The 17,236-nt window shown below is 43.1% G+C and overlaps 1 protein-coding gene across 1 annotated transcript; it reads right to left on the reverse strand.

Annotated features, from left to right (window-relative positions):
* Positions 1 to 3,770: 3,770 nt before the first annotated feature.
* tfap2d (transcription factor AP-2 delta (activating enhancer binding protein 2 delta)) lies at positions 3,771 to 17,007 on the reverse strand. Its single transcript, XM_048250697.1, has 8 exons — positions 16,845 to 17,007; positions 15,641 to 16,138; positions 13,489 to 13,549; positions 10,828 to 10,993; positions 8,611 to 8,729; positions 6,555 to 6,696; positions 4,917 to 5,030; positions 3,771 to 4,490 (listed from the first exon to the last, which is right to left on the reverse strand). Exons 1-8 carry the CDS (start codon positions 16,881 to 16,883, stop codon positions 4,271 to 4,273), a joined length of 1,359 nt encoding a protein of 452 aa, XP_048106654.1. The 5' UTR covers positions 16,884 to 17,007; the 3' UTR covers positions 3,771 to 4,270.
* Between the last annotated feature and the right edge of the window lie 229 nt (positions 17,008 to 17,236).

The following is a 17,236-nucleotide window of genomic DNA, read 5'->3' on the forward strand; positions in this document are numbered from 1 at the left end:
TTGAATGGAGGTGGGGTCCTATAGTGAATTATGGCACACTGATTCAGGGTCTGTCCTGTACCCGAAGGGTGCATTGAGAGCCGTTCTCAGTGGTAAAAGTCGTAGTGTGAGTTCTTTGCGCCATCTGCCGTCGAAAAGGCGAATTTGCGATGTTCGACGGACACGCTCCATATCTGTGGCTCTTCCTGAAACACCCACATTTGATTTATTTGAAGTAGGCTACTTTCACTCGGCCTGTGTTTCTGTTTCCTTGTGGGAACTTCGAGACAAACTTAGCGCAAAACTCCACTCGACGTATAGGCTAGTGAAGTTTGGTTACGTGAAGGTGGAAAAACTCCGGAAAAGTAAAAGTAAGAAGTAGCCTAAGTACAAAAAGTAAACGCCCTACACAATATGTTCCACCCTTTCGCTTAACCAGCGGAGGAAGACGCTTCAGATTAGTGAAATCACCTGTAGGCCAAGGAATTTCCACACCTCTGCCAGAAGTTGCCAGTTTTGAGAGTAATTTATATCTATGTACAAGTTAATACAAGCGTGTCTTTGCAGAAATGTAAGCAACCGAAATGTGTTATTTATTAATAGTAACCCATAATGTAGGCTACAGCAAGTGGCATTTATTTAAATAAATAAATATGTGGAGGTTTGCAATGCGCATAGCCTAGTGTGATCTGTGGACTTGTTGTCAAGGATGACGAGACCTTTTCTTCACCGATGCTAGTCCATTCTTCATCTATTGAAATCACTAATTTCATAGCTGGATTGTGAACTGCTCTTCTTAAAATGACGACGATGTGTGTCACACGATGCGAGTTTGTATAACGCAGATGGGCAAAATATAGCACCACACCGAGCGCCAGTGAAACGTGCCAACATGGAAGCCCGAGGTGAAACACAAAACTGGATCCAAACGACCCCTCCGGTCCACTGGGCCCCTATGCCGTTCACTCATTCATGTACTGGGCATGTTAAGTCTCAAATCACCATAGAAAATTCATTAATATAGAGGTTGAATACCATGCGTGCCCACAATTCACGGCCGTTGGTCCCATTCCAAGAATGTCTGTATAGAGATCCATGCTTAGGCCCGTAAGGTACTCAGAACGCGGAGAAGACCCAAGCTGTCATTCTGAGGAGTCAGAGGACATTTCTGGGTATCTTCATACATGTACATTACGAAGAGTCGGTAGTTCTGTCCTACCTCGTGAAAGACAGATGTCTGCGCGAACTCGAGAGGTGTCCCTAGTCCCCTAGCCAGGAGGTTTACGCAGTCTGAGCCGACCACGAGGCATCCTCATGAATGAAACAATCTGTCGCCGCGCCGTCATTAGCTGACTCGCACCGCGTGCTGGAACCGTTTTAACAGAGAAGCATAAATGTTTGATCGGCCCTGCTGCTTGCAATGTTTAGCCAGACACAAACCAACACACCCTTTTAAAAATACACAGATAGACACTGCAGTGCCCCCCATGCACACACACACACACACACACACACACACACACATACACATACAAAGCTTTCTCTTAGGGCATGTCTTGAAGCAATGACAGATGTCCTGACAGTTTGGGAAGAGAACAGGCTCTACTTTGTTTTTGCAGACTACATTCTTCATAAGCTACGACTCTTTTATCTAGCCTACACTTGCTGACTTGCTGTGAGCTAGCCTACTGTCCTATGTAGGCTGTCGTGTCTAGTCTCTACTTACTCTGGTAGCCTACATTCATTCACAAATAGACAACACACATATCGAATATACGTCTCTCACGTATCATTAGCGCATGTTCAGTACCTGCTCACCTCAGAAGTTGCTTTTGGGAAGGCAGATTCGAGCAAGCAGTAACAAGTTTCACCAGAAGATGGCGTAAGAGTAACATTGTAAACAGCCATTAACATGTCAAAACAACAGGTTAGCCTTTACATTCTTAAACCGTCAATCTTTCTCATGTATGTGTATATGTACCTATGTATCGGTCTCAACCTCTGAAGCCCCTTTATGTACAGGCGAAGAAGCAAGGACTGCCCATAAAGAGATGGTCTTGGTGAACTTTACACACATTTGGTCTCTTCCTCTATCTGTACACTGTTGACATTCCCAGGATTTCAATTTCATGAATGTATTTTTTTTGCTGTTGTTGCTTTTAAAATAAAGCAATTCGTTCATAAGAATGATTCCAATAAATACTGACATAAGATTTAAGTAACTCTCAGAACCAACCATTACTATCTACAGTAGGCCTACGCTACATAGTTTTTTGTATCAGCACATAGGCCTACTTTACGAACAAATTGCCCTAAAAATATATTCCCCATGCAATTGGAAACACTCGAGTCCAACTCATAGCTACCCTCCTGCTGTCATGTTTATCCTGCATTAATTTATATTTCAGTCACTGTAACGCTGTTGCATAGTGCATGAGTGCATGAGCCTATTCCTGACCACATGGAATGTTGAGCGGGTTCCCGTCGATCCTGTGGAGTTTCAGATGGCTTGAGCATCAAAGTCACTGTTGTTGCCTACAGCCTTATAGGCCGTTAGCCTAATTTGATACCAGGCCTTAGTCTCAATGTTTTCAGTGATCCTCAGAGAATGCAAAGGAAACATACTGTTATGGGGAACTAGTTTGTTCAGATGGCCCTTATAGCATCATTTTGTGCTGTTCACATAGGTTTGGTGTACATTATTCAAATGTAAAGTTTGAGAGGAATCAGAGTTATAGTGGTTGTAGTAGTAGTAGTAGTAGTAGTAGTAGTAGTAGTGTGTGTGTATGTGTGTGTGTGTGTGTGTGTCCAGAGATTCATATTATTTGCCATTCCTGTCATGAGTATAAATCACCTCACTCTGTGTGTGTGTGTGTGTGTTTTACACAAGTAACAATATTGCATTGTGGTATATCTTGATGTTGCATTTGAAAGTCTGAAAATGTATAAATTATGATCAATGACAAACATGAATTATGTAGACCCCTTTCCCGTGCATTTGGGCTTATTGATGACATGTATTGAGTTGTAATGCGGCACCATTTTAAATTTCATCAGCAGGGTATTCCTGGGTGAGCCATCCTGGAGATCCTGCCCATTGATTGCTGCTTTAGGTTCAGTCCTGGTAGAAGTTATCGATAAATATCACCAGTAATGGTGAGTTTGGAGTAGCCTGATACTGATAGTAGGATGGTGTGTGTGTGTGTGTGTGTGTGCACTCATGTGTGTTCTGAAACCAAAAATAAGCTTGTTGCAGTTAAATATATGATTTAAACATTTGTTAGAGTCAGTGTTTGAGTATTTGCCCAAAGTGAGAAAGAGAAAATGTGTGTATGTGTGTACCCATCATAGAACACAGAGGCATGTTTGCCATATGTATCACATCAGAAATAACACATTTTTACCAGCTAGTTGTGAAAATGTCCTTTCATTTTGTAATTGAATTTGAAAATACAACAAATGAATACAGAAAAGATCCGTAAAGTAAATATAACACTTTGAGCAATATGCTTTATTGAACACTGTATTTCTGCAAGTAAGGATATTTCATATATGTACTTCAAAGCCTATGAGAAAAGTTGTCATTTATATATTTATATATAATTTCTTACAGATGCAACCGAAGATTTCCCCTTTTTTCAAATCAGGTCTTGTGTTCTTGAAGGAGTGTGTGGAATGTTTGTTCTGGACGTGTACAAACGTTAACATGCACAATATACAGTTACTAATGGCAACGAGGAGTTACCTGGACGAATTTACAGTTCCATACAGACCGCAATGAGGCCTACACAGAGATGGAATGTTTATCTTTTAATCAAAAGATATTACATTTTATAATAACGCAAGGGACAAACAAAACATTTCTTTAAGCAATATAAATAATCAATAACTTCATTCATATAAAAAACATATAAATAATGTACTTTTGTGTGGTTGAGTGAGAGAGTGGCAGAGACTACAGTCGTTTCAACTAAAAAAAGGGAAAGACACAGAGGAACAGGTGGGAGAGATGGAGGGAGAGAGAGAGGGAGAGAGAGAGGGAGAGAGAGAGAGAGAGGCACATGTGCAACAATCAACCCAAAAAAGAGAGCAAGAAACGACCGCAGAGAGAAAAGAAAGAAAATGTTTTTTAAAAAAAAGAAAAAAACAAACTTCTCAGCCACACCCCCTTGGCAGTTCCAGCTCCACCCACCAGCACAAATAAACCCCACCCACTAATCACTCTTCCCCACTAAGCAGGAAGTGTCCCCCCGTGCCCCTCCCAATGACAGGAAGTAGGAAGTCAAAAGAGTCATTCCGTCTTCTCCATCTTGCCGTCTTTGGCGGGGGCGTCGCCAGACTTGCGCATCGGCGTCTTATCGACGTTGGTGTTGATCTGGCCGGCATCGGGCGTGCCTGATCCTTTGCTGGCCGAGTGCTTGTCCAGGTAGTTGAGCATCTCACTCAGGATGGTCTGGAAGGTGCTGAGGGCCGCGCAGATGGCTGGCGTGCCGAAGCCGTGGGTGATGAGACTGGACAGAGAGAGAGGGACATGGCAGTGAGTCTCCGCACCTCATATGCCACATGTTAGAGTGGGAATTATTAGGAGCTATTAGTTAGTGTGCCATTAGTGTGTGTATGTGTGTGTGTGTGTGTGAGAGAGAGAGAGAGAGAGAGAGAGAGAGAGAGAGAGAGAATGTCTCTGTGTGTGGGCAACAAAGATGGCCATAAGTTGCAAAACTGGAGTGTGTGTGTGTGTGTGTGTGTTGCGAGGGAGTGTCAGTGAGAGGAAGAGAGTGCAAGTGAGTGAGTGTGTGTGTGTGTGTGTGTGTGTGTGTGTGTGTGTGTGTGGTGTGTGGTGTGTGTGTGTGTGTGTGTGTGTGTGTGTGTGTGTGTGTGTGTGTGTGTGTGTGTGTATGTGTTGGAGGAGAGATAAAGATGTATTGTATGTGCTGTACCTGAAGTGTGTGAGGTGTCTCTGAATGTCTACATCCAGTATGGGTGTGGGTCTGGAGGATCCCAGGGGAGAGCGGTCCTGACTCAACAGATCCTGAAACTCCTTACAGATCTGCCTGCAGACACACACACGGGGGGTTAGAGAGTGACCTGCAGCTTTTTTTTTCCAAACACATAACATAACTCAGCACATTAATCCTATCCCTGCTGTTCAGAAACCTGTGAAAATGAACAGAAACGTTTCACACAAGCACACACACACACACACACACACACACACACACACACAAGCACATTGGGCGGGTGAGTGAGTGAGTGAGTGAGTGAGTGAGTGAGTGTGTGAGCGAGTGAGTGAGTGAGTGAGCAAGTGAGTGAGTGACTGAGTGAGTGAGCAAAACTCACCAAAGTTACAGCATGTTGTGGAAATCCCTAAGCTCATTCACATACACGTACACTCACACACACACACACACACACACACACACACACACACACACACACACACAGCTCTGTGGTGCTTCAAAAGCCTGCAACTCATAGCGCAGGAACAGTGCTGAAGAGAGACACTTGTCTGGAGACAGTCCCAAGTCACCCTCGGTGGCAGTGTCTGATTCAAGCCCACGCCTGCAACTAAGCCCTACTATTCCCTCCCACTATAGTCTGGGCTTTAACAATTCCTGCTGTAGCCCTAATAGATATATTACATATTCATATGTATGATGAAACACTAATTAAACACATATAAGAGTATTTCACTACAATTTACTCATTGCAAATACTGTAGATCACGTCAGTGTCAGAGATAAGATCTGATCTTGATCAGTTGTCACAAAATCCTGGAATTATGGGATCATTGTTTCCAACTGTGACTAATGTATCAACACATGTCAGTATGTCATCAGTATATTACCAGTATATTATTAGTATATTATCAAAATATCATCAGTATAATCAGTATATCATCAGTATATTATCAGTATATTCTTAGCACGGGGCTACACAGCACAGACTGCAGCCAGACTGAGATGTCTTAGGCCCAGCAGGGGTTTGGTGGTGTTGCGAAAGTGAGAAAACTGTATTGAGGCGTCCATATAAAACTTAATTATTTTAAAGGAAGTGGGTTAGTTCTGGATTTTTGCCATGTGAGGAATTGGGAAGTGGAGCTTGTTTGCGAAACTCCTTTTTAATTCATGTAGCAAATTGGTATTACAGACAGCATGCCTTGTGTCTAAGCTTTATATCTTTTCTCCAATATCACATTTGACAATGAACTCAACTCCCCATGGAGATGAAGATGAAATATAAACCCCAGTGACCGTATAAAAGTGTGCATAACCTTGGTGGTTTTCATGACTGTTCCCAAGCAGTCTCCTTTCCGTAGTGTATTTTTGTGTGTGTGTTTGTTTGTGTGTGTGTGTGTGTGTGTGTGTGCCTGTGTGTGTGTGTGTGTGTGTGTGTGTGTGTGTGTGTGTGTGTGTGTGTGTGTGTGTGTGTGTGTGTGTGTGTGTGTGTGTGTGTGTGTGTGTGTGTGTGTGTGTGTGTGTGTGTGTGTGTGTGTGTGTATGTTTGTGAGTGTGTGTGTGTGTGTGTGTGTGTGTGTGTGTGTGTGTTATTAAGTTGTTTTTCATAAGCATCCTTACTTGGTGGCCAGCACCATCTTCTTGCGTGCGTTCTGTTCTTTCGGTTCCGAGTGCTGCCGGGCCAAGTGCTCTCCTACGGCTTTGGAGGGAAACTCGGTCTCACAGGTGTAGCCAAAGTCCCTCGCCAGGTGGAGCGCTTCACCTGCCGAGGAAAAGAAAGAGAGAGAAAGGGATAGAGGGATGAGGAGAGGAGGAGGAGGAGAAAGAGAGACCTTGTGTTAGTGACCTCGAGCTATGCCGTCTCCAAAACTGTGGAAACTGGTGGCATCCTCTTTTGTTGTTGCTGCATTTACCCTTTCTCACATCCTCATCCTCATCCTCATCTTCCTCATACTCCACACCTCCAAGCAATTAGCTCTCATCCTCATCTTCCTCATCCTCCACACCTCCAAGCAATTAGCTCTTATCCTCATCCTCATCCTCATCATCCTCATCCTCCACACCTCCAAGCAATTAGCTCTCATCCTCATCCTCATCTTCCTCATACAGTTCAACGCTTAGCTCCAGATTCTGCTAGCAACAGAAGCGCACGTCCAACTGAACAGTGCTGCACGTGGAGGCTGCATGCTGCAGAGGGGCCCAGGCAGCAGAAGTGGGGCACGGGGTGTGTGGGGGTCTGAGGAGGAGCCTGGTGGAGCTGCAGACGGAGCCAGGAAACCAGGCTAAGGCTGAGGGAAGGTCCCACTAGAGAACCCAGAGGAAGGCTCAGCACTACTGTATGCTATCCATGCACACCAACGAGCCAGATGCCAGTTTAATGACCTTACTCTACTACAATAAGAATACAATGAGAAATAATAACAGACTTCATCATTCTAATTAACAATTAAAATTATGTTTTGAGGCCCCAGCCGTGGCGCAACTGGCTGGGGCACCTGCACTGTATGCCGGTAACCCGGGTTCGATTCCCGCCCCGTGGTGCTTTCCGGATCCCACCCCGACTCTCTCTCCCACTCACTTCCTGTCATTCTCCACTATCCTATCCGCAATAAAGGCATAAAAAAAAATTATGTTTTGAATGAAAACATTGGATGATAAAGTAAGCAATTATTATTATTATTATTATAATTATTATTATTATTATTGATTCAATGCTATAGTGAGGATATTTATATTAAATAATACCTAATTTCCTCCATGCAATATTTGAGAATCTCTCTGATAAAAGAGGGAATCACAAAAAAATAGGATTTAATGCCATATACTTTATATTATTTAAAGCAAACACAGATAAATGAAATCATGAAAATATGCTCTTTTATTTGACTAAATAGGAGAAAAAGCTCTCTTTACTAGCTAATACATCAGGATCTCAATGAACAACAATTTCAATATATGATGAATCCATGATTTCCCTTGAATAAAATATGAGTTTACCTTCTCCACCTATGCATTCCAACAATACTCATATCTTGTAAACACACCACAGACCTGTAAGCTGAGGTTGGCTTCTAAGACCATTGCTACATAGTTGCTACCATGGTGTACAATTACAATAAAGCATTGCAATTCACCAATATTGTCACCAATATCTATGACTAATAGCAATCTAACAGCAACAGCAACCGCTATCCCACTCATCACCACCATTTATAATATTGAATGTGTACTTGTCTTTACATGGATGAAAGTGTCAAGGATAGAGCAGTTATGTTACACTCTCCATTAGCAGGCAAACCGTTAGATCAGAGGTTGAGAATAAAATACTTTCATTGGAATTGGAATTTAAGCCATGACCTTGTGGCTTTAGCAGTGCCTGTCTGAACGTGAACAGCCTAAATAATCAACACCACGGACAGGTGAACTGTAAACATGATCCATGTCCATGTAAACACTCCCCAGGCAAACCTTCAACACACAGTTAAGGCTCTTTGCTGCGGGGGGCACCTATGTTTCCATATAATGGAGAGCCTTGCTGACCAGGCTTCAGAATACACCAGAAGTCCACACGTGTGTGTGTGTGTGTGTGTTGATCCTGCCGGTGATTTCTAAGAGGCACTCCCACCGTGGATGACCCCTGACCCTTGGTTGTGTCTCTCCAAGGCATTGGGCTTACCTTCCACCAGCGAGGTGAGGAGCGTGACGTTGGCCGCTTTCCTGCGGCCTGCCGGGAGGTTCAGGCCGAGACGGTCAAGCTTCTCGCGCAGGCACCGGCCGCCATTCTTCGACTTCGCTCTGGAGGAGAGGCGGAGAGAACAAGCCCATCGGTAACACATCTCTTCTCTCCACAAACCTTCTCCTCATTCTTCAATATGTCTTCACTACATCTGCTACGGATTCTTTACAAACATTTCTCCTCATTTCATTTCAGCACACATCTGATTTAAACAACTTCTCACTGCACTGCATATATTAATTATGTTGACTTATTTCATTAAAATGTGAAGGAGTAATGTAGACATTCATTTGACATCTTGACAACACATTTAGGTATGTGAGGATAGCATGAAACATTCTCCATTCGATTTGACAGAATGGCAATGGAAAAACACAATGCTTAGAGAACCCTCTCACGATTTTCGTCAATAATCCAGCAATGCACACTGACCTCTAAAAAGCCATGCTCATGCTAATGCATTTCTACATATAGAAATGAGTGTGTGCGGCTCTGGCGAAGGGTGACATTTTGGGTTGTTGGGTTTGATTAGAGCCATAGCTGCAGTTTGGAGAGAGCAGCCGAGATAATCTTACCCTGATTGATGCAGACTGTGGGGAGCACATGCTTCCACAACACAAGACAGATCATCCATTTTTTTTCCTTCCCCCACACCCCTCTGTCTCTCTCTCCTTCTCTCTCTCTGTCTCTCTCTCCTTCTCTCTCTCTCTCTCTCTCTCTCTCTCTCTCCTTCTCTCTCTCTCTCGCTCTTCGCTGGCCTCATTTCAGCTCTCCAGTCTCCAGCCCTCATCAATAATGGAGCCCCAGTTCCTCCACTTCCCCCTCTTCCCCCTCTTCCTCTCCTCTCCTCGTGCCTCTTCTCATCCCCTCATTCTCCTCATCCACACCCTGCCTCCTTCATCTCAGGGTTAAGCATCCAGCCATCTTTCACCTCCACACCCTCCCTCTCTGACTATCTCTCTCTCTCTCTCTCTCCACCTCCCCCCTCTCTCCATCCCTGTCTCTCTCTCTGTGTCAAGCCCTGAATGAGACAACCATCTCTCCCACCGAATCACAATGATTGTCTTTTTTTTCCCCACTGCCCTGTCGTGTTGCACAAAATGTAATCTTTCTAAAAAATGTGAAATCGTAGCATTCGCTGTCATCACTGCCACGACGCTCAGATGCTCAGATGGCAGCACCAGCCCCGGCATCACCACTGCCCACACCCCGCCACGGACATAGAGACTGCACCCCAAGGACATCCACACAGTGAGCCTGACGGCCTTTCAAAACCACACACAGCCACAGACAGGTGTAATTTCCGAGTGTTCATCAGACAGAATGGACGCTTACTGCGTAACGAACGTTTGGGGAAAGCGCCCAGGTCATTGTCTATAGTGTGGTATGAGTTCAGGGTCTTGTACATTGTAAGTGGGATCTCAAACTTTAAACCAGATTTGTAGAGGACAGTGTAAGGTGTGCAACACTTCAACTTTCTCAAGGCAATTCTCTCGTGGCTAAAAATCAAAATAACTAAAATGGATGCTCTAGCAAAAGAATCAAGGACAGAATTAACCACAAAAACATTGTCTACCTGAACTAACCAGGAATTTTCTGAGGACATAAGCATCTATTCATCCCGCATGTCCGGAAGAGTTTAGCAAGAACTGCAAACTGTATACTTTAATGTATATGTGTATCCAATGTAGATACGCAAAGCTCTGAGGCGTATATGACTTAATAATAAGGAATTCACTGTCAATATCTATGTGTATGGGAAGACTGAACAGTGACATGAATACCTATATGTGAATAATATGGTTGATGTCTTTGAGAATGAAAAGGCAGGAATGCATAGAGGACTAAACCATGTGGACTGGTGGGTGAGACAAGGTTACTTTGAGGCACACCAGTGTTTCCCACATAATTGAATTCTATTTGTGGTGGTAGGTTTGCAGAATGAACTTGAATGCAACAGTTTAACTGTTTAGCGCAGTGTGGTTATGATGCTAACCTAACCAGATTTAAGTACAATTTAGTACAACTTGGAAAATCATTGTGTGGTGGTCAATGTTGATATTGTGGTGGGCCGCCACAAATAAGTCAATGTATAAGGAAACACTGCACACTCTGTGTGGCCTGTGGATGGCTATGGAGGTGGATGGGCTCTGGTACCTTCTTAGGATGCCCCCCAGCAGGGATGCGTTCAGGCACTCGGGCGGCGAGAGGCGTCTCTTCACCTCCGCTATCGTCACCTTGTACTTGGAGGTGGAGCTGAGCAGGGACAGTCTGCCAGGCACGGAGCAGAACAGGTCTGTGGGGTTGACCACACACGTGCCACCTGTAGCCACAACACACACACACACTGTTAACACAGAAGCGAAACATGGGAACACACATGATGACCCTTGTGATGCATCCCGGTGTCCCCTCACACCATCTGAAAGTAGATGACTCTGAAACAGAGCATCTGAGCATGCAGCAAGAAGACTTTTCACTCTCATGTCCATATATGTGTAACCTGTACAGATCCACTTAAACATGGTGGTGAATGATGATATAGTGACATAGAGACTACAGACGATGCCCTGAACTATACACCTCTTGGCACCTATGGTCTTTCCTAGAGCCGATAAACATGTTATTGTGAAAGAAATCTATTCTTTGATATCAATGCAGCTGAGCACCTTATGTGCCTCTCTAATGATATCCTATTGCTACTGCACACCATGTGAACAAAGCTGAAATATTTGTTAAAGATGAGGTTGTCTTTTTTCTTTTGCCATCTTGCGCTATGTATGGTTCTCCAGAATGCATTGAAGGAAGCAATACTCTGTTTGTGTGAATGTGTGTGTCTCAGTGTGTTTGTGTATGTCTGTATGCACCTAGTGTTTCCTACTTGTGGGTCTTTACCTAGTCTGTGTAACGTCAGTCACCTTAAAGCGGTCTGACAAACCCAAGATCTCCAAGAGCATGCAAGTTCAACAACATATTAATTCCTCCCAAAATGTTTTGATTCAAAGTAGTTTGTATTTTATGTTGCCAAGGGCAATTGAAAAAGAGCTATTGCCGGTAGTCTGGTCGCGAGCGTCGGGCCCAGAGGCGATAGCTGTATTTAAGCGCGGAGAGTAGCCTGAGGCAGCGCGCGAGCGATCACAAAGCGAATCAAATGCTTTTTACGAGTTTGCCACGAAAATTAAAGAAAAAAAGATATAGGCCAAATGTCATCCTGTTTCTATTTCAACAATTACTGTGTTTACAGCGCGCGCCTCCTGCCTCTTTCAGTCAGCACACAAAACCACTGCGCGCACCCGCGCGACGGTGTGAAAAGCCTGGCTAGGCGGGGGTAAGCTTGATCAAATTCCTGAAAGCTAAGAGGGATACTAATGATTAAAACACAGACGACTTTTCTAAGTAGGATCCTCGTTTCTTGAGTGATTTCTTGTGAAAAAGGTTATCTGAATATTCAATGAAGCCAAAGCTGCAGTCAGTGTGAACAACATTAATATGATCTCCACTGAATTTGGACCCGCGCGGCATTAACATATCAAAGCAGCCGCCGGAGGCGAGAGAAGCTATCGATACAGGAGCACGAGGTAAAGCAAAGATTATTGGTTGTGATGGTTGGAGCGGCGGAGCTCCCGGCTAAATCCTGCACACCATTAACTGGAAGTGATCGCGCTGGGATCCGCGCGCCTATGCGCGAGTGAGCCGCCAGCTCAACACCTAGACAGAGTTTATTAAAAATTAAGAACCCGAGACGCCACGCGCTTTATGGTAAACTCCACATGTGTGTAGAAGCCTTGTGCAAGCGGCCACTTTGAAGCAATAGACAAAGAGACCGAAGCAAAACTGCACGAGACTGTGACCGGTACAGGCGCCATGACTTAGCAAACACCAAAAACTGACTTTATGAAATCACTATGGTGTTGATGAAACATGAGTAGGATTACAACCCGTAAAGACACACTAGGCTACGTGCCCACCCAACACACACACAATTACCAACGAAAAAATAGCCTACAGTTTTTAGAATATCATGCCCGTCTCCCACCTTTCACTCATATAGACAAACGAAAATAAACAAACTAAATAAAATGATTTCTCATTCATCGCAATAATACTTCACGGTTTGATATCATCTTTTTTTTTATGAACAAAGTCATTAAAGGAAACGACTATAATTACACAGCATTTAGGCGACATACACAATATGAGTTTTATATGGACTTTGCACGAAGGGAATATAATATAATATAATATAATATAATATAATATAATATAATATAATATAATCAGAACGATTAAATGGGTATGCATGTAGCCTATATAATGATCTGCTACTCTATTTTTAGTTGTTGGTACTGATTTGCTTTACTATTTCCAATTAGATTTTTTTATATATATATATATATATATATATATATATATATATATACACTAATATTAAAATAATGTCAGCATGGAACGAAAAACAAACCCGGGATATTCAATATGAAATTAGGGCAGGTGTTTTATACTGCATGCAGACTATGCAAAACATTTTTTTTTAAATACAATCATTCATCATATGTACAAAATAAAAATAAATTCACGATGCAAACATTATTTCTGTGTATATATTTGTATTTAAAATATTATTTTGCAAGGGCAAGTTGATATAGAGATAAGTTGAAATACAAATACATTACTTAAATGCCCTACACGCAGCACTACAGACTTGGATTATATGTAATTAGTGCAGTGCCCAGTGACCAATGACTGTTAAGAAAAAAAAGCAAAAGGTAACTGTGTGCCTGTGCGTGTATAGGGTGTGTGAGTGACAAAAGTTCTTACCTCTACGAATCACACCTCCTTGGCCATTAAGAACAAGTCCACATTGTGCATCGACAGAGCCCTGAACACACACACACACACACACACACACACACACACTATATATATCAGATATTGACACAACAGCTTTTATTCAGATAAATAACAGTGAGTGAGGAAGAGTGAGACAGGATCTGTGAGTGTGTGTGTGTGTGTGTGTTGTGTGTGTGTGTGTGTGTGTGTGTGTGAAAACCTAACCTGTTACATAAGACTAACCAATAAGCTACTTTATGCTCGCCAGACTCGCGCATTTATCAGTGATGTCATCAGCATGAAGAACACGAGACTTTATCAAAAGAGTTAATCCGTCTCGCGAGCCATGACCAGTCTAGGCCGAGTTTCAGCCAGCCACACACACACACCCACACACACGCGCGCGCGCGCGCAGCACCATACTGAAGAGGTCTTGTAAGCCTTTTTAACAAACTCCTGCTCCATTTTTCTCTTTTCCGCAGCTAAAGTGATTATAAAATCAATATACAAACCCGCCAGTTCAGGCATAAATTACGCGCTCGTGAGCTAAAGGTATGGCAGCTCCTTTTGTCCTGCGTGCCAAATCTTTTTAGCAGCTCAAAGATGCGCTTGTGCGCACGAGACTGGCCGCATCTGTTCCGAGCCTTTACTGGGTGCACGTTTAATTCAGTCCGGGAGAAAGGTCGAAAACCTTTTCACGCGACCTGTGTTTTGTGTTTTGTGTTTTTTGTCTTGTGTCGTGTGTGTGTGTGTGTGTGTGTGTGTGTGTGTGTGTGTGTGTTTGAAAAATGTTTTTAAAATATCACTTCAACATACTCTAAGAAACTAGTTGAAACAATACAACTATTTTTACATTTATACATTATTACATTTATACACATTATTACATTTATATTATTATTATAGTAAGACCACTTATTGTTATTATTATCTCCTATCATGATTATTGTTATAATAATAATTATTATTATTTGTATTATTATTATTATTTGTATTATTATTATTATTATTATTATTATTAACAACAACTACATCAACAATAATAATGATCATAACAATAACACATAATAACGTAATATTTAAATGTATAACTGTCTGAAAAATAATATGCTCGCATAATGATATTTTACACAGCATAATGTAGCCTAATTCTGTGATTTGCTGTAGCCTATTTAAAAAAGCTAGGAGAATATAGGCTCCTTATATTGAAGTAGGCCTGTTTTGTCATTCGAAAACATTTCATTTGCTGATTATAACTATCTATATTAATTTTCTTGGAAAGTATGTATTTCCATATTACAATGATGACCTACAAGCGAATACTATGTATTTGCTTAATTATTAGCCAATATAACTAGAGGTCTTCTCCACCTATTTTTGTGTTAACGTGTTTTTTTAACTTGCAAGTTAAACTTGAACTGCCCTTAGCGTTCAGATGTCACTGCATAAAGAGGCAGTTGATTGACATTAAGTCCTAAATTGGATAAACTACGGTGCTCTACTGTGTAGGATTTTCCTTTTGTCCTCGCGCTCCCAATCCCTTAATCCGTTTTTTACCGGAGAAAAGAGCAACAGCGGCTCTCCAGCCGGCGTGGTTATTCCTCTGCCTTTAGAACAATATGGACGTGCTATAGGTCTAGTGTATGTAAATACCCGATGAAAAGAAACATTTAAAATATGGAGCTGTTTAACGCATTGGGTGGAAATTGAGCCCGATTTAAAAAAAAGTAATTAGAAGCGCACATTTCAATAGAAAAAATATGGCAAAAATGTGTAGGGTAGTCTATTCATTTTTTATCGTAGCCTAACCTATTGAATATTTGTGTCCCGTTTTTGTATCAAGTTTCTGGATCCAGATTTTATCGCATCGAATTTAGATATTTTTTAACCTAGCCGTTTTAGCGCAACAAGGCAGAACATTGAAAGTAGTCTTGTAATCTCTCCTTAATCTCTGTGGGCGAGCGCCACTGAAGACAGACCTCTTCAATATAAAGTGGAGCTTTTACTGCGTTTGGCGGTTGCTATCACTCTGAGAAAATCAGTAAGTGTTTTTCAGTTTTGTGTGTGTGTGTGTGTGTGTGTGTATGCAAAAGAGAGAGTTGTATTCGATGCTTTAACAGTGGGATCACACTGATGGTACCTGTAGGTCCTCGGCCCCCGGAGGCGGGAGTCCCAGCCCGGCCCCGGGCAGTAGTCTCTGCTCCGGGTGCATCCCATACTGAGAGCCGTGGCTCATCAAGGAGAGGTCATGTCGCCGGTAAGCGTCCAGACACCCCAGCTCCCGCCGCTGCTCGTCCAGGCACGACGACTTGAGCGCCCGGGCGTTGTGTAAGTTGATGAAGTCTGCCGGCTCGCCGTGGTGGAGCTGCTGATAGTATTGCTGGGAGTGGTGTAGCGTATTGAGCGAGTAGGCGTCCGGGTTCACGGCCGGGTGACTGTGCTGGAACTCATAATGAAACGACTGATGGTGTAAGGGCGTGTATTGGTGGTTCGTAGGGAAATATGGGGAGGCAAACTCGGTTCCGGTTGCTGGGTACGTGAGAGGAGACGAGGAAGAGTATGCGACAGAGGAGTTGGCCACAGATTCCAAGCATCCGAGCTGCATCAAACGGTAGCTGTTTGATCCGTCGTGACGTATCTGTACCGGGGAGGGTAAAAAGACAGAAAAATATGAGGGATGTCATTTACACGCGCTCGCAGCTCCACCGCAGCACAGGGCGCTCTGTGAGCAAAGCATTTCGCACGCGCTAAAGCAAGCTAGACGGAAACTGCCTCCCAAACACACAAACACACACGAGCTCAAAGTGGCCTCAGAAAAGTACCTGACGGCGATGTCATCTCCCGATGCCTGGGAGGGGAGCGCGTGAGGCAGCTCGTGTTAGCGGCTGCAAGTTTTTTTTTCCTCCCTACGTGTCTATCATTCGCCACGCGCGCTCCTAAAGAGAATATTATTATCATTATTGTCTCGGCTGCAAAGGATTTTTGTCCCAATACGATGCGCTCACATAAGTGCAAGTAAGCACTCGTGCCACCGGAGTCTTCCATAACAAAACAGTTCTAATCACGGTAAGCCAAAGCCTCACACACCCGAGTCTCAAATTTTCCTCCAAATACAACAAGATGCTATTATTTTTTAAAGGACCGGAGACAAATAGTTACACCAAGTCTGCAGTACTCCGCAACCGCTTGCACAATTTCTATCCTTGTCCTACCATATCAGTGCAGTAAAGTCCTAGCCGCGACAGATGTCATAACCCATTTCACTCTTTCTCTACTTTATTGGGTGAGGAATTTAATTAAATGAAACGGATTTGTGAGGTGAGAATAAAAATGAATTAAAATACCTCCGCATCGTGAACCAGTCCCGGAAAGGTGGCTGACATTCTCGCGATCCAGGAAACCCCGCTTTCCTCGCGCTACCGAATAAAATGCGTTAAAAATCCCAAATATAGCACGTGAAAATGAATGGCGGCCTCGCGGAGTGGGTAAAAGCTGGCTGTAACGTGTTTCCCTCTGCACAAAAGGCGCTCCCTGGCTCGGATTTTGTACTTGCAGGGTATTTCTCCGGCTGATGTCGTAGGTCCCTTGGTAATATAGAAGTTTTGAAAATTAAGCATCAGCATTGAGGAATGGGAGGACAATAGACGGAGGAGCCTCATCCCCAGGAGACGAGGAATAAATATTGTATCTTCGCCTAATAAGGAACCAAGCGCGCTTTCAACATTTTTGATGATTT

Source organism: Alosa alosa, chromosome 8 (assembly GCF_017589495.1).
Source record: "Alosa alosa isolate M-15738 ecotype Scorff River chromosome 8, AALO_Geno_1.1, whole genome shotgun sequence".
In the NCBI taxonomy this organism is placed as follows: domain Eukaryota; kingdom Metazoa; phylum Chordata; class Actinopteri; order Clupeiformes; family Clupeidae; genus Alosa; species Alosa alosa.